Below are 19,445 nucleotides of genomic sequence, written 5' to 3' on the forward strand. Positions count from 1 at the left end.
AGGTGTGCACACCATACCCAGCTTGCCCTGCTTCTTTCTGGGCTACACTCGGTCTGGGTCACACCTGTGGCCGCTCCCAGTCACTTCTGATGTGTTCTTCCTGACATCCGGTCCAGACACCTGTTACCTGCTCTACCCAGCTCTGCGGTCACATGGCACAACTTAAAGGGTGGTTGCTCAGCCTGTGATAAAAACAGCTCTCAAGTTATCAGACAGTAATAATCTATATCATTAATCCCTGCAGCACTTTATGGTCACTGGAGATTCAAAATTGAAAAATCAGTGTTTCTATTCTCAGATCATTTGATTCTAGGTCAGAAAGAGTGGAGGTAAAGCCTCAGGGACCTGGTGTGACATAAAGTGTGACATACTGAGGTAACTGTTAGAACCCCCAGGAGTGCAGCAGGCCACCTGCACAACAGTCCACAGTGGCCTTGGAAGAATTCTGCGGAGTCTGGCGAAGAAGCGGTGGGTGTAGGGGTGAGAAATCGCCACTGACAAGATAGAATAAATTAATATTTGTATATGAGATACAGAAGCCCACACTTTTACAGACAACAGCTTAACGAAATTCACAGGTTAAAACTCTCTTTCCAAACTCAGCTGGCGTTCCTTCCACGAGGTGGCAGCAAGCACGTCCTTCCCGCCTCCTCCAGGCGTTCCCCAGTATTGGCTCCCTGACCTCTGACTCCTAAACCAGCTTTAGGGACGTTTGGGCTTCTTTAGTCTGGCACATCCTTCCAGCCTGGGCTCTGGATTTATGTCACTATGTGACTTCTGTGCTGATATAACCTAAGTGGAGGGCCTCCTTCCGCCGGCCCTGGAGCTAGAGGAATTCACTGAGTCTTGTTATGATTGGGATCTGCCATGTCCCCCGGGTGCCCAAGTGTTAAGGCTTAGTCCCCCGGCTGGTGCTTTGGGGAGGTGGGAGAAACTTGAGAGCGGGGGGGCCTGGTGGTAGGCCTTTGGGTTATGGGGCGTGCCCTTCAGGAGGACCTTGCCCCTTCCCCTTCCTCTTTCTTTTTGTGTCTCCTGCCTGTCAAGAGGTGACAATTTGGCTCTATCACACACTCTAGCCATGATCTGCTGCCTCACATAGGCCCAAATTAATGAGGTCAGTTGAGCATGGCCCAAACCTCCAAAACTGTGAGCCAAATAAACACTTTCCCTTTGTAAGCTGATGATTTCACACATTTCTTATGGTGATGGAAAGCTAACACCTGGGCTGTGGTTCTCAGCCTTTGTGCACATGGCTGCTGCTGCTGCCTGTAAGGGGAAGGTCCCCGCCCAGGCACCTGACAGTGAAGATGTGGAGCCAGGCTGGGAACCTTGCTCTTTTCCCCAAGCCCGGGTCTTTCTGCTGCTGGGTTTAACTCACGGTCTGGTCACAAGCTGCCTGCTAAGTCACCTGCTGGAATGGCTCCCCGTCTTCTGGATCCTCGATCTTATTATTGGGTACCCTGCTCACTCTGCTCTGGTCAGCCGGATCTAGTTGTTATGTTTCGTTTTTTTTCTTATCCTCTTGAGAATTTTCCCAAGCTTACACTGTGATGTGCACGTCTGTCTTCTGAAAGGCACCATGGATTTTGGGTCCAGTCTTGTTTAGCCTGCTTTGCTTGAGCTGCTTGTCAGGGACACTCTTGTCTGTCCTCTAGGACCCTAACTTCTCAGAATGTTTAGCTCAGGTGGCAACAGCTACACAAGCCTGTAAATTACCAAAGTCCTAATTTCCCAATTTTTCCAAATAATTTTTGGACAGATGGTTCATTAAAATGTAGTTTAAAAAAGCAAAGTGTTGCAGACACATAATGACATATATGGGTAATGCTTAGATTTCATGTTTAAAAAGACTCATTTGTTCTAAATCAGGAGAGAGATGTAAGTTTTTGATCCTAAGCAAAAAGGAGAGGGAAGATCCCACAGACATGTTCATGATGAGAAGGGCTTAGGCATCTTGAGATTCTTCAAAATGATGGTTTGGCTGGGTGCTGGACTCACGCCTGTAATCCCAGCTACTTGGGAGCAGAGATTGAAAGGATCATGGTTCAAGGGTGGTTGGGCAAAAAGCCCACAAGATCCCAACTCAACCAATGAAAGCTGGGTGTGGAGGTGCAGTCCTGCCATCCTCGCTTGGTGGGAAGCATAAATAGGAGGAGCGAGGTCCAGGCCGGCCTGCCCATAAATGACAAGACTTCTTGAAAAATAACCGGAGCAAAATGGGCTGGGGGCGTGGCTCATGTGGTGGAGCACCTGCTCGACAGGCGCAAGACCCTGAGTTCAAATCCCCCCAAGGCCTGCAGCATAAATAAATAGAAAGAAATAGATTGTCTGAAACCATCACCACTCCTTTAGGATATTATTGCAGCCATTTCACTTTATGGAGACACATCTTTCACTCCTGTGAAGGCTATTTCACTTCTTAGGCTTAAAATGCATTCCCCAACCAAATCATACACAATCACTACATTTTCGTCTTTCTTCTTATGTTTTTGTATTTTTTACAATAACGACTGTAATTATCCCTAACTACTTTTGTGTATTTGGGAAATGAGACTTTAAAGCAATTTTTTCCCAAATGGCCATTTCCCCTCTCTATGTCGTAAGTAATTTGTCACCTTGTAGTTTGCTTTTGGGGCTTTTTCTAAGGTATTTTAAGTCTGTTGAATAGCTGAACGAGTCTCTTCCATTGACCTGTGTGCACGCTTTTTCTACCATAACTCTTCTTTTGTAGTGTCTCTAAAGAGACACACCCCATCTGACAGAATGGGCACCGTTCTTCTGCTTTTACTCTTTTTGCTCTTTCTGTTTAATTTTAGTCTTGCTTATTTTCTTAAGCTCCCAATCAGAATTGGATATTGTCTGCAACCACAATGAAGCTAACATTAGTATTTTTTTGGTGGTGCTGGGGTTTGAACTCCAGCCCTCACGCTTGGTAAGCAGGAGCTGTACCACTTGAGCCATGCTCCCAGATCCCAAAATTAAGTTTTCAGAGTATGCATGTGTACAAGTGTTCAGTCGTCCTATTTGGGAAGTTGGGATATGACTGAGGCTAAGTCAGGAAGCCCATCCTGTAGGGACCTCATTCATAACAAGAGCCCTACTGCGTAATGCATTCCAGTTGGGACAAACTTACAGACCACTTTAAAATCATCCATAGGGGGCAGTAGAGCACTTGTCTAGCAAGAGCAAAGCCCTGAGTTCAAACTTCAGTACTGCCAATAAAGAAAAAAAAGAAGTAAAATCACCCACAGATACAAAGCCCATTTTTCTTATTTGTAAGATAAACCCTGCATAAAAGTATTTTTATTGTGTATAATAAGAGGTACAAAACACTTGTGCTCTCCACCTAGCAAGCTCACATTTGGGGGTTTGCCTGAGGCACAGAGTGAAAACGCTATCTATAGAGTGTTTATTGAAGGAAAAATGTTCACCTGTGGGGTAAATTAAGGCACATCAACATAAGGGAATGTTATACAGAAATCTAACGTAAATTTGAGGGCTGTGAAAGTGTTAGAAGATTTAAAAAATGGAAAAAATTTTAAGATGCTTTGCTTTAAAAGAAGAAAAAAATTTAAGGTGCTGTGTTTACGAGACACACCTTCCACTCAAGCATCTCTTCCCTGTGTTTCCTGATTTTCCCACTTCTGCTCACTGTACACCAGCTGGCATTGCCTCCTCGCTGTTCCCTGCACTGGTCAGGGGCATAGACAGTCCATGGTCAGGTTCACTTGCCAGTTCAAAGTCTTTATTTACATTTTATTCTCAGTGAGGGCTCTGCTGGCTGCAAGAACTAAAACTTGGCCCTCCCGCCTGGTTTAACCAGGCCACCCAACCTCTGACCACATGGCATGCCATCAAGTCTGTATTTTCTATTGCTAGTCTTCTACTAAAATGGAAACTGAACAAGAATTTTCATCTGTTTTGTTCAGATTGCTTCTTCTTCCAAAATGTCACAGGTGTCACCAGGCACTGGTGGCTCATGCCTATAATCCCAGCTACTCAGGAGGCAGGCATCAGGACAATTGTGGTTTGAAGCCAACCCCAGGTTAATAATTCACGAGACACTATCTTGAAAAACCCATCACACCTTGAGTGGCTCAAGGTGTAAACCCTGAGTTCAAACCCAGTACTGCAAAAAAATTATACAAAATTGCCAGGATCACAGAGGTCCTTGACCCGAAAGGACTCAGGAAAGGAATGAACAGATGAGACACATGAAAGGACTCACTCACTCAGGAAGGGAGTGACAAGACTCATGACCAGAAGGCTGGTGGTCTAACTGGCGAATTTTCATTGCATCAGGCTTATAAGCAGTACAACGTGGGAAGTTATACAATGCAGGGAGAGTTGCCACGCCTGGGAAACAATGCCTTCCACCTGAAAAACAACGTTCTTGCTCCAATCTCCTAGGTTTCGTAAATGAAACCTGGAGCCTCCTACTTTCACTAGCGAAACCCAGACCTCCCTGTTCTCACCTAGTTTCACCTAGTTTCACATACACAAAACCCGGGCCTGGTTGCCAAGGGCACATGCCCTGTTTCCTAACTTTTCACAAACAAATACCTTCAGGCTAATGTTTCTTTTCTCCAGACAAAGGGAGCCACTCCACGTTTCCTCAAAACCCCAGTGAGAGACGTGGTGCACCTGCAGTCCCTGACCTTGTCAGGATCCTGCTAAGCCGCAATGACCTTGTCAGATTTTGGCTCATGGCTCCCAATATCTCCCCCTTTCTTGTATTTTAAGTGGACATGGTGGAGTTCCACCCTGAGCTGGAAGATTTGGGACATTCCAAATCTGCAGAAGACTGGGAGCAAGCAGAACACGATGAGCAAAAGAGCAATAATCCCCATCAATATCCAGAAGGAGTGTCTTAAAATGTTAAAGGGATTAAAACCTTGTAATGCATGTAGCACACTACCCTGCTACTTCCCCTGGGTGGACAATAGGCAGTTTGCTATTTTGGATATCCAAGATTTCTTTATGCAAAGCCATCAAGTTTATTCTTAAATCTGTATGGGACTGAACTCCCTGTAGATGATGCTTGGTGCACTCCCAATCCCAATGACAGTCATTGTAAGGTTTGGAGGTAACGCATATCCATCGGAAAGATGCAAGACACCCTAATGATGCCCAGGCTTTTAGGGCCTGCACCTCATCGCCAATCATTGTGACTGCTGATTCCAGCACATCAAGTCGGGTTTCTATTTTACCGTTAATGTTTTCTTGTATATTCAAGGCCAAAGAGGTATTTTTGGCTAAATTGTTAACATAATGCATCGTCTGAGTGCCTTGCGTCAGTGCCACAGTGGAGGCCACAGCAGAGGCGATCAACATCACCAGTGCCAATCCCCCCAATAATGAGTCCAACTGCCCTCTTTTTTCTAGTCAATGCCTTCTCAATTGCCAACAGGGCTTGCATCCCAGGGTTGTCATACCAACTGTCATTTACATGTGCTGGCAACATCACAAAAGCAGTTGCTTTACTGTCAGTACTCTCCATAGATCTAAGGGTTGAGAATTACTAATACAGTTTGTCAGAATGCAGTGGTCACAGCAAATCTCGTAGTAAGGTGGTCACAGCGAATCTTGTAGTAAGGTGGTCACAGCGAATCTCGTAGTAAGGTTCCTTCCCACTTGTATGTTTTGTAACATCAACATCACCAATCAGCAGAAGATAAGGTGGGGAGATACAGGCACTAATGTTATGGGGAACTGAACTTCATGGTTACGAGTTAATGACACTGAGTCTGGGTCCATGGCAGCAGCAAGGCCCCAAATGTCCTGCTGCATAACACCCGCAGAAGTAACCAGAATGGGTGAAATCCATCTTGTAGGGGTCACTCAATCCCCCTTTTTAGAGGAGGTAGGGTGCCTATGTGACCCATCCCCAAAATAATTACTTGTCCCAAAACCATGTATGACTGGAGTTGGGTAGGCACAATCCAGCCAAGGAGGAATGGCTCCAAAAAATTTTTCCTCAAAGTCGGGACAAAGAGGAAGCACCCCAGGGGGTCCTCGCTGATCAATGGGATGGCAACCTCAAAAACCCACTCTCACATAGTATACAAATACTTTTGGCTGGGAGAATTATCCAGTGATCCTACAGCACCAGAGATTTGCGAGGTCAGTTGCACATTTAAGCAGGAAATGCCATCCCTCCTGGACAAGCACACTGATGGATGATGTGACTGGAGTCTGAGCCTCCCAAGGGGGCGGAGGCTACACACCTTCTTCTTCATTGGCTGCGCAGGAGAGTCCCGATCTATCCTCATCCTCTTGACTCCCCGCTTGATCTCGCCCACCACTCTGGGCTCGGTGTTCATGCTGCTGCACCAGCCTTTCTGGAATCCAATGAGGAGGGTCAGCGTCCCTGGGAGAAATGCAAAGAAAACCCCACATAAAAACAGGATCAGCATGATAAAGCGAGAGCACACAAGGGAGGGGTGAGGATAGGTAAGACACCTAAAAAATTAGCTAGCAGTTGTTGCCCTTAACGCAGAGAAACTAAAGCAGATACCTTAAAAGCAACTGAGGCCAATAGGAAAAGGGGACCAGGAACTAGAGAAAAGGTTAGATCAAAAAGAATTAACCTAGAAGGTAACACCCACGCACAGGAAATCAATGTGAGTCAATGCCCTGTATAGCTATCCTTATCTCAACCAGCAAAAACCCTTGTTCCTTCCTATTATTGCTTATACTCTCTCTACAACAAAATTAGAGATAAGGGCAAAATAGTTTCTGCCGGGTATCGAGGGGGTGGGGGGATAGAGAGGGGGTGGGGAGAAAGGGAGGGGGTGGGGGAAGGGGGGAGAAATGACCCAAACATTGTATTACATATGAATAAAAAAGAAACAACAACAGGATCAGGACCCATCTACTGCCTGCCCCGTCAACGGATCCTTCCACATCACCAAGGGATGCTGCTGCTCTGAGGGACCCCAAGACCGTTCTGCAGCAGACTTTCCCTGCTTATCAACATTCAAAAAATTTAGAACAAAAGGAGCCTGTTAGCAGGGGCAGTGTATTCTATTCCCCTTTTTTGTTTTGACAATTGAGCCTTCAACGTTTGGTGTGTCCGTTCAACAATTTCTTGATTGATCCCTTGATTACAAGGGATTCCTGTTTCAAGGCTAATGCCAAAGTGAACAAAATTGAAAGAAGGCTTTAGAGTTATAGGCCAGAGCGTATCCATCCTGATACATCGTGGAATTCCTATAACAGAAAAAGTATGGAAGCAGTGGGCGATGACATCTTTTATTGTTACCCCGGTATGAGCAATAGCTGAAATGAAATGAGAGAAGGTGTCAATAGTAACATGTACAAATCGAGATCTGCCAAACTCGGATATGTGTGTAACATCCATCTGCCACAAATGACCAGGTAAAAGACCTTGAGGGCTGATTCCAAAAGTTGGGAACTGAGAAGTGCTGTGGGCAGAAGTGCACGTCTGGACAATTTGGCGGGCCTGCTCCCTGGAAATGTGAAACTGTTTTCTTAGGGCGTCAGCGTTCTGATGATGAAGAGCATTGCCATGTGTTTACTGAGATGGAAGCATAACCTGTGTCTCAACTTAGCCACATTGACCAGTTTTGGACCCTGATCAAGAGAGCCCATTCTCATTTGGAATGAGGCTTTTCGTTTAGAGTTTTAAACGCAGACCATGAGTAAGGAAACGAAGCAGTGCACACAAGTTAGATAGAGACAGAGGACCTGTCGCCACTATTTTATCCATGGCTACATCAGCTTGACAACAATTCTGAAAGGGTCATCTTGGTTATTGTAGGATCAGCTCTGCCTCCTGTCTTTAGTAATGCTGAGGAACTCCAGCTGATAAAGAAAACACTGGGTGGAGATTCTGACAGCTTTGGGGACAGTCATAGAAAAGCCAGCATGAAGCAGCCTGTGTCAGATGTCAGGGGTGGGGACAGGTCTCAATGGTTCACTAGTGGGAACAGCCCTCTCCAAACTTCTTGAGATGACTTTACAAAGAAGGAACAAGCTTCAGTGAGTCAGGGTCCCCTTTAACATGACACTGATGTATCACAAGTTCATGTTCATGTGTCCTGACATCTGCAGACTCTGTGTTAATGATGGGAGGGAGAAAGGCTGAAACAGAAGATAGAAGGTCAGGGCGAGTCCCCTGAGTCCTGTCCACATGTGTCACATGGATCTGAGTGCAAGCAGTGATGGTCAGACCCCAGCTCCCTCCATCTGTGCACTCACACCAACCATTTCCCTCAGATCTAGTAGACCAGATGGTCCCCAGGTCAAAAAAGTCTGCATATGTATGTCTGTCACTTCCCTTTCCCCTGGCATTTTTTTTTGGACAGTACTGGAGTTTGGACTCAGGGTCTCATGCTTGCTAGGCAGGCGCTCTACCACTCAAGCCACTCCTCCAGCCCTCTTTTGTGTTCAATATTTTTGAGACAGGGTCTCCAGAACTATTTGCTCAGGCTGGCTTCGAACTGCGATCCTGCTGATCTTTGCCTCCTGAGTAGCTAGGATTACAGGCATGAGCCCCTGGTGCCCAGTTCCTCTGGTTTTTCAAAGTTCACCTAGAAAACATTACTTAGGAAAGAGCAAAGACTTATACGTATGAGGGCTCAGTTTCTGACAGTGCAGAGAAACTTCCACCAGCTCCAACCAGAAAACATTTATTTTTACTGAAGGAGAAAAGTCTTCTCAGCTGGCAGAGGGACTATCTAAAAGGCTGTGCTAATCAGCTGTGGGGAAGAAAAACATATTCAAAACACGAGACAAAAAGCTGGTTTTAAAGGAAATCAAACCAGCTTTTTAAAACAGGCTGGATGAAATAAGCAAATCAGAGGCGATTTGGCTTGTTCTAAATAGCCCAGGCTTCTGCATCCTTACATGAAAGGAATCCAGGTCTATGGAACACACAATGATGCCCAATCACTAGCAGTCTATGATATTCCTGCTCCAAGGTTCATGGCTCCAAGCTGAACAGGAGCAGGAGCAGTCCTGCAGAGATGTGAGGTGCTCATTTGAACAAAAGCGTCATTTTAACTACGTTCTGGACACTATGCTGGGGACAGAAGAGAATACCTGGGAAGATTTGCAGAAAGTACTTTTCTTTCATTGTCAAGGGTGTTCGAGCTTGTCCAGCTCCACATGTAATTTTGTACCCAAGAAGCCCACTGGTAGAAGAAAAACTGCAGACAAGCTGAAAGAATTTATTTGAGCAAAGAATGACTCTCACATGGGCGTCACTCAGAACCAGTAAGACATGGAGTTCTCCACTCAGCCAGGAGGGCAGGTGGTTTTCGTAGACCAGTGTACCCAGCCTGGTTAGTTATGGCAATAACCTTGTAGGGCTGGCCAGCTGGCGGCCTGTGATTGGCTGAGGCTCTGCTGCTGTGATTGGTGGAGACTCAGGGATTTGTTTTAAGGACTTTCTTTCAGTTCCACCCTGGTCTGTTCACGTGCAAGGTGAGGCTGAGGTTCTATGTATGGGACCAAGCTTTAGGCCAGGCGTAACTTTAATTCACATCAGGAAGCAAGGCTGACGTCCGTCCAGGAGGAAAACCCACCTCGCTTTACGTCCTTGTTGGTGGAAAACTCTGTCCATACATGCAGGTATGCAGGAACCACCAACTCTTGTTACCTTTAAGTCAAATTAGCTCAGAGAGGGGGACCCTTAGAAGGAGGTGACCCTGCCTGGCTAGGGATGACCAGAGAGCAGTGTGTCCACCTGCTTCCTCCGAGGCCAGCTGCTCAGGGCAGGAGAACCTGGCACAGAAGGCCTGGCTAGGGGCATGAGACTGGTGAGGAGAGAGCGGCACCCCGAGGGTAGCGCCCCCTCCACTCCAGACTTCTGCTCAGGGAAGTCCCCTGCAGGACAGCTGCCTGCTCCACAAACTTCTTCGGGGCCCCTCTACCCACCCTGTCTGGGTCCTCAGGCCACAGCCTGCCACCATGCAGCTGGAAGGGGTCCCTTGGAGACTTGGTGAGGACAGAAGTGACTTTTCCCCAGACTTTCTCAGCAACAGCCATGCAATCTGTCAATTATGTGAAAAGAGGAAAGGGTTCTTTTTAACAATATATTCCTTACTAGAAATATATTTCACATCATCCTCTGACTCATTTGAGTCAGAGAATTTAAGGTTAAACAAAATATTCTCGAGAAAAAACCTAGTAATATTACAGGGAATTTTTTAAATGCCCTGCGAAGATGGATCCTTTACCAGTGTTCTCGTTAAGAACACTGTATAAGTCAATATTCATTTTATAGAATTCTCACTTAAAACCATTCTTCTTCTACCCCATAACACTTTGTGAAAGTCAAGAATTAATGTGGTCATAGTGGGAGAGAGTCCACTAGCCCTGTCCCCAACTCCAAACCTCAGAAGCTTCAAATAGTGCCCTGCTTAACAGAAACTTGTTCAAATACTAAGTATGAAACAAGTCTTCTGTTTGGCCAGCACAAGAACCCTCAGCCCACCACGGGGGTGGGGGATACAATGCAGGCACCTTTTTTTTTTTTTTTTTTGGCTTTTTTTGGCTTGGGTGATTGATGAACTTAGTCAAAAGGGGTAGACAGTCTTGAAAATTTCCTCCCTCCCTTTCTCCCTCCCTTCCTTGCAGTGCTGGGGATTGAACTCAGATCCTGTCTGTGCTAGGCAAGCACTCTATGACTATGCTATGCTCCAAGGCCCTGGAATATTCTTGTAACCTTTATTTTTTTTCCAGTAAATCAGTAGTTACCCTACTGATATGCACATAGATATGCACATATTTTTTCCGATACCTTTAAAATAAAATAAGTCAATGAGGGGATTTATTTTCAGCTGTCGTTTTTTAATCACTTTGTGTGTTCAGCCTGCGTCAGGTGCCCCACTGAGTGCAGAATAGCTCGTCTTCTAGGTCTTTATCAATAAACATAGATCTCGGGGAGTGACAGAGCCACCACCTTGTGGCAGAAGTGCCACGCACACACACGGTCCTGTCTACTCTGACAGGTGAGGCCCATCGCTTGGTCCATGACTGATGCTACTGCAGCCAATCCCGTCTTTCCAGGTGGCTCTTTCCAACATGGCCTCACAAACCTCTTGGCACCCCAACCTGGAGGGATCTCTCTCCAGCTCTTCTGCTGCCTAGACACACCTGCTTCTTCAGTTCCCAGGCCTTCCACCCCTAAGCTTCCACAAAAGGAGTTCTGGCCCTCCTCTAGATGGGTAGGGCAAATGCAGATGAGGACTCTGCTCTTTTGTCGATAGTTTCACAGGTGTCTGGTTCTAAGGCTCCCTCTCCAGGGTTTTGTCTTATGTCGTTCTTTGTGTAGTTCACTTGATGCAGAAACACTTATTCCTGTCCTCTTTCTGTTCCAGCTCTTCCTGAAGCTAAACACTTGATAGAAAAACAAAACAAAACACAACCAGAACATGTTTTCCCGCAGGGCTGTGGGTTGAGGTCGGCAGTCCAGCTTGTTCTTACCGTTTCTTAACAAGGCAAGGCAGCCTTTTTCTTTTTAAAAGACCAGTTGTAGAAATTAAGTGAAGGACATGGGGAAAAGAACTCCCCAAATGATTCTATACTGCACATTTTAAAAAGCTACAAGAAAGGGTGCTGAAAGTTTTCACCACAAAGAAAGAATATGTGCTTTAGAAGATTAATATATTTAACCTGATTTTTTTCTACAATAAGACCTTATTTTTTATTATGGTTGTACTGGGGTACACTGTGAATTCACAAAAGTTCTTATACTGTACCTAGTTGAATTCACCACCCCCATCATTCTCCTTTACCCCCATATTTAACCTGCTTTAAACAGAATACAATGTATAGAAACAGAAACAGTGTTCATTAATACGCACAATTTTTGTGTTTTAACATGCTAGTTAAAAATAGCAATTTAAAAAATGACTAGCCCCAGCAAACAGAAGAACCAGGGCTGGGCTTCTGGGATCTGTTCGTTTTTTCTGTGGTATGTGGCTTTATGCCACTCAGGGCCTCATGCTTGCTAGGTAGGTGCTCTACCAGTTGGGCCACTCCACCAGCCCTTTTTTGGTTGGATTTATTTTTCAAGATAGGGTCTCACAAACTATTTCCCCAGGCTGACTTTGGAGCTCAATCCTCCTGATGTCTGCCTCCCAAGTAGCTGTAGGATTACAGGTGTGAGCCACTGCCATCCAGTCCCTTCCTCCTTCTCTCCCTCCCTCTCTATGGTACTGGGGTTTGAACTCACGGCTTCAGGCTTGCTAGGCAGGCACTCCATCACTTGAGCCATGCTTCCAACTCTGGATATGCTCTTGGAACTGGAAATTTGCATTTCCCATCAGAAATTGTCCCATCTTCAATTTCTTCTCCCCAAATCCTAACTCATGTGTGAGGTCACGTGCCGTGCTGCATGTCAGACACCTCATCTTCCACGAAGGGAGAATTGCGTGCACGGTGATTATTCTGTAATTTGTGCATATTTTAGTGTACTTCAGGCACTGTCACCAGGAACAGGAAACTGACTCTGCAGATTACTTCACAGATTCCTATAAATACCACACGGCTAGTGATGGCTTATCTCTGAGATCGCAAGTGCTAGGTTTGGAGGATTTACCAAGTCCTGTTGGTGCGTGGATGTGTTTCCTTTCCTTCTGTAAATACCACCGGCCACAGGAGTGGCCTTGAGTCACTGCTCTTGAGCACAGAGCAGTGTTAGTTGGTATATTCCTAAGTCACTCCGATGGATGGATTTCTTGCCCTCTTTCATTCTTTTGTAATAAAGACACTCAGCCATTATTAAAACTTAGCAAGCATTAATAGAAAAACTGTACTTCTTGGTCCTGACTGGCTCATGCCAGGGGCTCAGTCTCTGCAGCTTCCTGCTTTTTTTTTTTATTGAAGGCACTTCCACATTTGGGATATAGATATCAACATACATATTTTTATTTTCAAAAGAACTTGATAATGAGATTCCACCTCAAAAAACAAGCCAGGCGTGGTACATGCACTTGTAATTCTGCCTCCATGGTCAGAGGATCGTGGTGTGAGGCCAGCCCCGGCAAAAACGCGAGACTGTATCAAAAAAAACCAAAAAAACCCAAAACTAAAAATAACTTGAGTTTGTTCAATAGAGAACACATTAAAAAAAAACTCAAAATACATTTATTTCACTTTGAAAATCTTGTCACGGGTCACGTCTGCCCATGTGAACTCCCGTGGAACTGCCTGTGGCGAGCGTCTCCCTGCCTGGCTGAGGGCAGGAATTGCGTCATTGACAATCACTGCTCTGTGCGCTGCAACGAGAGGACAGGTTTGTCTCAGCCTCTCTGCAGGACCAGCAAGGTGGTAGTGTTCTCAACCAGAGGCTGCAAAACACTGTGGAGTGTTTCTTCTAGAACCTTGTGCTAATTTCTGGAAAATATATGCAGGCAAATAAGATGTGTAAATTAAAGAGTGAATGCATGGGTGTGTGCCTGTGCCGGTGTGCCGTGTGTGTGCCGTGTGTGTTCTGGCATGCCCCGTGTGTGCATGTGCTGTGTATGCATTTGTGTGTTCCATGTGTGTTGGGTGCTTCATGTGTGCATGCTCACATAAGCAGGGTATTCATAGCACTGGAACCAAGCAGCCCTTGTCCAGAGCAGGGTTGCTACCTAGAGTGGGTCTCTTTCCTGGCCTGTGGTGTCCCCAGGATCAGGCAAGGTGGGTCACCATGAGTCTGCTCAACAGTGAGACAAGAGGATTAGCTGGGAGGACAGCAAGTTCCTTCTTGCAGATTTTCTCCTAGCTTATAATTTGCTTCTCATAACACAGAGAGGCTGTTTACTCTGTGCTTAGCCCTTTTTCTTCCTTGTGAATAATTTCTTTAGGAAAAAGCTGCCGCTGTGTTTGGTGTGTCACAATGCCACTGTGTGGGAAAGGGCTTTGGCAGGACCTGTCCAGTCCTGCTTTGGGTCCCACGTGCCTTTCATGTCTTTCTGGACCTGACTGCAGTCTCTACCATGTGATGTGGTCCTGTCGGCCTCTGCAAGCTGCTTTGAGACATAGCAGTTGCCAGCTAAAATGATGTCCCTGTGTTTGGCTGGCCCCTGCAGAGGGATGACATCAGCTCAGGACTTCATGCACTAGTGTCACTCTAGAGTTCCGGTTCCTACCAGGGTAGACATGGAGCGCTATTCGGTTTATCATTACATTCTCTCCTCAGCCCTCACAGGATATGTCATTCTGCTGGGGGTGGGGGAGAGAACAAGGTACCACAAACAGAACGACCTAAACGATAGGACTGCTTGCTGCACAATCTGGAGGACAGGCGTCAAGAGCAGGGTTGCACAGCCTATCCCCTCTGAGGACATCAGGGCAGGGTCTTCTCTCCTGGGAGAGAGCCCAGTTCCTTGGCCCATGGCAGCAGGACTCCATCTTTACATGGCATCCTCCCTATGTGTGTGTGCCCAAATTTCCCTTATTTATTTTAATTTTTTTTTTTCTGGTGGGACTGGGGTTTGATCTCAGGGTTTTGGACTTGCAAAGCAGGGTCTCAAACACTTGAGCCACACCTCCAGTACATTCTGCTCTTGTTATTTTGGAGATGAGGTCTCATGAACTATTTGTAGGAGGTGTCCTTGAATCTCAAACCTCCCGATCTCAGCCTTCCAAATAGCTAGGACTCCGGGCATAATCCACCAGCACCCAGCCAATTCTCCCTCTTTAAAGGGCACCAGTCATATTTGATTAGTGCCCATCCCATTTCAGGGTCGCCTCATCTAGCTAATTCCACCTTCATGGACCCTAATTCCACATGAACTCACACCAGGAACTCTTTGGGGTTAGGACTTCACACATGACTTGGGGGCAGGGCACAGAATTCAGCCCATGGCAGGGAGAGCCTGCCTTTTTGCAAAACGAGTTCAGTTCTGATTTTTTTTTTTTTGGAGAATTTTGTGAAACATGAAAAAGAGGGAATCGCAAATGACCACTTGTGATTCTAAACTCCACTAGAAATTAGTAATCTATTTTACCAAATCCTTGGTATGTCTCAGTCAGCAAGATTTTTGACAACGTCTTTCAAGGTTGAAAATGGAAGTCGAGGACACCTCACCATCTGGAGCACCAGATGCTTGGGTTTAGCTGGGGCCTTTTCCCTCAGCTCAGGAAATGTCACTCCCATGATTGTAGTGGCGGTTGTGCCTTCCATTGTGCAGATGGAAAACCAAGCTATGAAGACAGCCGTTGGTGTCAGGTGTAGGCAGAGCCCTGAGCCCCCTCTGATACCCACTTCATCTTTGGGGAAGAGCCAGCTTTCCTTTGGTTGTTGGGAATCCATGGATGGACAGACTCCCTCTATTCTGCCTGACCTCCTTCTCTCTCTTTTTTCTTCTCTTCAGAGAGAAAACACCCTTTCCAAGACTTAAGGGGCAAGCACATGGTGCTCTGTCATTCTCATCCACACAGAGAGAGTGATTTCCACTTGAGGCTGGGTTGGTCTCTGTGTTTGAAGCCAACCCCTCCACCTCCATGATTCGGTGACTTGGGACTCCAGCAATACTTCCAGCTGCTTTTAGTCTTCAAAATTCAGTTCATTAAAGACCCATTTTCAACAAGGGTGATTCAACTGCTATTTTTTTTTTCTTGCAAATTGGTGCTTGCCAGGATGGCTTCTTGGAAATGGGCTTTTGAAGATGTTATTACCAATGAACCAGCCGTTCCAGTTTTCTTGGGATTTAGTTGAGCTGAACACTCTTATCCAAATGCACCTCATTTCTTGGTCCTTGGTTGGAATCTTGTATCCTGTCTGGTTTTGCAGGTAAACATTATTTCCTTGCAGTTTCTTCTTTTCTTTAATTATTCATCTTTTCTATCTAATGCAAGCTTTAGAAATGGGGCTGATATTTTCCTGGCTATTTCCTCTTGAATTTTCTTTTTAATGTAATTTTTTTGGTGTCCCCCCTTTCTTCCCCTTCCTGTCCCCCAGGCCCAACCTGAGCCTCTGCAGACAGCATCCAGGAGGTACCTGCGGTGTGTGGTGTTTGCTTTTGATCATCTGCCTCCAGGTTCTAAAAGCCAGCAGTGCAGAGTGAAGTAAGGTAGATGTGGCCACACAGAGTTTACCTTGCCTCTGGCCAGCGCTGTTTCTTCAACTTCTCTGCCTCACCTGTGAAATGGTGTATCAATTGAAGAGTTTAAAAAGAGACATTACGCTGAATTGTGAACTATATTTCCAGCATACCTCTTGCAAGAATATCTCCTTTGTGTTTGCTGATAGCTGATTCTGGCGAAGTTTTTAACCTAGCATCTCCCGGAAGCCTGGCTTGCTCAGGTCTGTCAGGAGGCATGGCCAGTCCAAAGTTCTTTCCTATCCTTCAGTCTGCGTATATTGGCGCACCTGTGAAAAGTTCTAGAAATGGGGGGCTTTGCAGGAGGAATCCTATTCCATCCCCTCCCCAGTTGCCTGCAGAGTTTCGGTTTTCCGTTCTCAGATTAAACATTCTTGACATCTTCACCACCGTCTTTCCTGGGTGATTTCCCTGGCTTTCTTACAGAAACCAGCACTTCATTTTGTCTGTCATTAGTCTGTGACCTTTTACACTGGACCCAAATTACCTTATTATGAGGAACACATGGAAACCTTCACTCTGCTCTGTCAATCAGTGGATGTCCAGTTGGAAAATGAAGAACATTGCTGTCCTTTTTATCCTGAGCAGAATTGATTTCCCAGGTCCCCAGGAGTGGCCTCATTTTGTAGAAAGATGAAGTGACTATCGTAGTAAATCACCACACAGTGAGCCCTCTGTTAACTTCAGACTCATTTTGCTGTGATATATGAAATATCTGGCATTTGGGCTTTTTTTCTTTCCCTTTTGCTAATAAATCGGATTTTTCTTTATAAAGATGAAAAACACAAATGGATTAACTTTTGGCACCAGTAAGCCATTTTCTTAGATATTTTTCTCAAAGTTAAAGGCATTTGCTACAGAAATGGATAACCTCCTCCCAAAGCAAAATGACATTGTGTTAGACGTTATCACTATTTCCCAAGAGAAGGAACCAAAATGCTCTGGAGTGGCACTCGGGGAGTGAGCGTGTGAAAACACGCATGTCTCATCCCAAGACAGAAACAGGGAGACAAAAGTGGCCACCCTTCCTCCCAGAAGGGAATTGGGAGCGGGAAATGTCCCCTAGGACACTGTCCTTATGACTGTCCTTTCCTCTGAGCAGGCAGCTGAGATCATCACTTGAGTCAGTGACCCAGGACTTCATCTGTCGGTGCCACATGGGAGTGTGATGTGTCTTCAGGCAGCTTCCTTCCCTCTGAGCCTCAGGATTTTCTCATCTCTGAAATGGGACTGCAGTGTCCATGGCAGGTGAGACATGGACGGAGAAATGGGATAATGTGTGGGAAGCACAGTGTTCGAATGACTACTTCTCCCCCAGGAAATTCCCATCCTGCCCTAGCAGATCCTGCAGCTTGGAGATTAAGCAGTCCTGTCCCCGTCTTCTCCCCCCAGTGAGGACAGGACTGCCACCCGCGGGGTCCCTACGACAGGGGTGGGAGAAGTGTAGCCAGAGGCAGGTGACAGGGTGCCTAGCCCAGCTCTCCATCCCTGGGACACCCCCGATCCTGGGTGCTGCCCCATGCCTGGGCTGAGTGTGTGTGTGTGTGTGTGTGTGTGTGTGTGTGGTGGGGGACAGCTGAGCGGCTGCTGGATCGGCAGCGTCAGTTCCACGATGCAGGAAGTCTGAAAGATCAATGCAGAGAGGCGGCTGTGCTGCTGGTGGCTCCTGCCTCTGCAGACTCCTGGCTGAGGTGGCAGTGTGGGTCTGGGGAGTGTCTCGTCGCAGAGGTGGGGAGGGGAGGGCAGAGCTGAACCTGCGCTCCAGTCCTTTCTTCCCCTTCCCCAGCCTCGGTTGCTATGCAGTTTCTATGGCAGCAGCATCCTCAGACTCAACTTTCACCCTCATCCAGAGCCAATTAAGGTAAAATAGTGAGGGGAGGGAGCAGAGCGGCTTGCCAGGGGAGGCAGGGACCCGCTCGCTCCCAGGCTTAAGTGTGGTGACTCTGCCAGACAGACGCAGGACAGACAGCACTTCCTTCTGCTGCAGCCCGCCGCCAGAGAAAGGATTGGCACAGGTGACAGGACCGGGAGGCCATCAGAACACCCCAGGGATCCTTCCCAGCACCCAAGGACCCTCGGGGCTCCCCGCCTGCTCTTTCCTGCTCCTGGCTCCAGCCTTGGCTGTGGCCCTCAATTTCTGACATTCCGTCTGCCGCCTTTCCCGGTCTGTTTATTTTCTTTCCTACTGTCAGTCTGTGAGCAGAGGAAAAGGAAAGTTTTTAAAAATGCCGATTGCACAGTTGCTGGAGCTATGGAAAAAGATAGAAGTGGAGCCCATGGAAATAGAGGTGAGTACGGAAGGAAGCACCCAGGAGATCCCAGCCCCGTGGCACAGGGGACTGTCCTTCAGACAGTGAATTCCCACTCTGACTGACTGCTATGTGGCCGGGACATGGGGCTTTAACATGTGGCGATGCATGTGTGATGTCATGCGTGTAGATGTGAGTGCTGTTCACGTGTGTTTACACACGTGTGTCAGTGACAGGCAGGGAGGAGAAGCATGTCACCCTTAGGCCGCTCCTCACACCTGTCCTAAAGTAGTGGAGCCTCAACTCACCTGCCTGGCTTCACTCTTCCCTCAACAAGTGGTCTCAGTTCTTGACCTCCATTTACTGGGGCTGCAGTGAGGGCTGAGACCAGAACAGCACAAGGCAGAGGTGGGGCCACCCTAAAAGGACATGTTTAGATCCAGGAGTGACTAAAGATGGGGCGTCACTAGTGCATCCCGCATCCCGGGCTGCTGGACTGTAGGACATGGCGCAGATGTTCCTCCCCAGCTCCTGGGGCCCCGCTGGTCCTAGGACTTTCTCTTGATCTGTTTGAATTATGCATCAACGTACTCTTTATTTTCTGAGAAGAGAGAGTTCCCCAAAGTTATTAACAGGTATTAAGTTTTTAGATATACCTGTATTGTGTTGATACCTACTCAAATTGCATTTAAAAATGGCTAATTTCAATAGTATACTAAATCTTCCCAAACCCAAGCTTCAATTTCTGTCTTATCCCCTACATCAAGCATCAGGTTTATTAATTCAATGCTATTTTAAACTTAACTTATTTTTATATACATTCAGTATACATTGAGGCAGTCACATAACGTAATTTTAAATGGAATGGTTAGAACAGAATTTACTTGATATTTTGTATTTAAGACTTTTCTGAGCAGCCAGAATCATTTGAAAATGCTTGAAAGAGGTGTTGGTGTTTTATAGGGGTGCAGAGCCAGTACAGGCAGCAAGCCACTTTGTAGATGGAGCAGTCTAGACTGTGTGAGGGAGGTGCCTGTGTGGGGAGGGTGACACAAGACTCTGCTGATTTTTCTGTTGGTCCCTCATGTTTTCTCAGCACTGAAGACAGAGCCTTAGAAAGAGCTGTTCACTT

General features: G+C 46.5%; 1 protein-coding gene and 1 pseudogene across 2 annotated transcripts in view; one reads left to right on the forward strand and one right to left on the reverse strand.

Annotated features, from left to right (window-relative positions):
* Positions 1-7,511: 7,511 nt before the first annotated feature.
* Positions 7,512-7,633, reverse strand: LOC141416603 (small nucleolar RNA SNORA1; annotated as a pseudogene).
* A 10,162-nt stretch (positions 7,634-17,795) lies between these two features.
* Rps6ka2 (ribosomal protein S6 kinase A2) overlaps positions 17,796-19,445 on the forward strand; it is a 319,159-nt gene continuing 317,509 nt past the window's right edge. Inside the window, exon 1 of one of the 2 annotated variants that reach the window (XM_074070532.1) lies at positions 17,796-18,352. In XM_074070532.1, the coding sequence (XP_073926633.1) occupies positions 18,290-18,352 (63 nt within the window). In that variant the 5' untranslated portion in view covers positions 17,796-18,289. The remainder of the gene's footprint in view (positions 18,353-19,445) is intronic. The other variant, XM_074070500.1, reaches the window with a different exon arrangement.

This window comes from Castor canadensis, chromosome 1 (genome assembly GCF_047511655.1).
Source record: "Castor canadensis chromosome 1, mCasCan1.hap1v2, whole genome shotgun sequence".
In the NCBI taxonomy this organism is placed as follows: domain Eukaryota; kingdom Metazoa; phylum Chordata; class Mammalia; order Rodentia; family Castoridae; genus Castor; species Castor canadensis.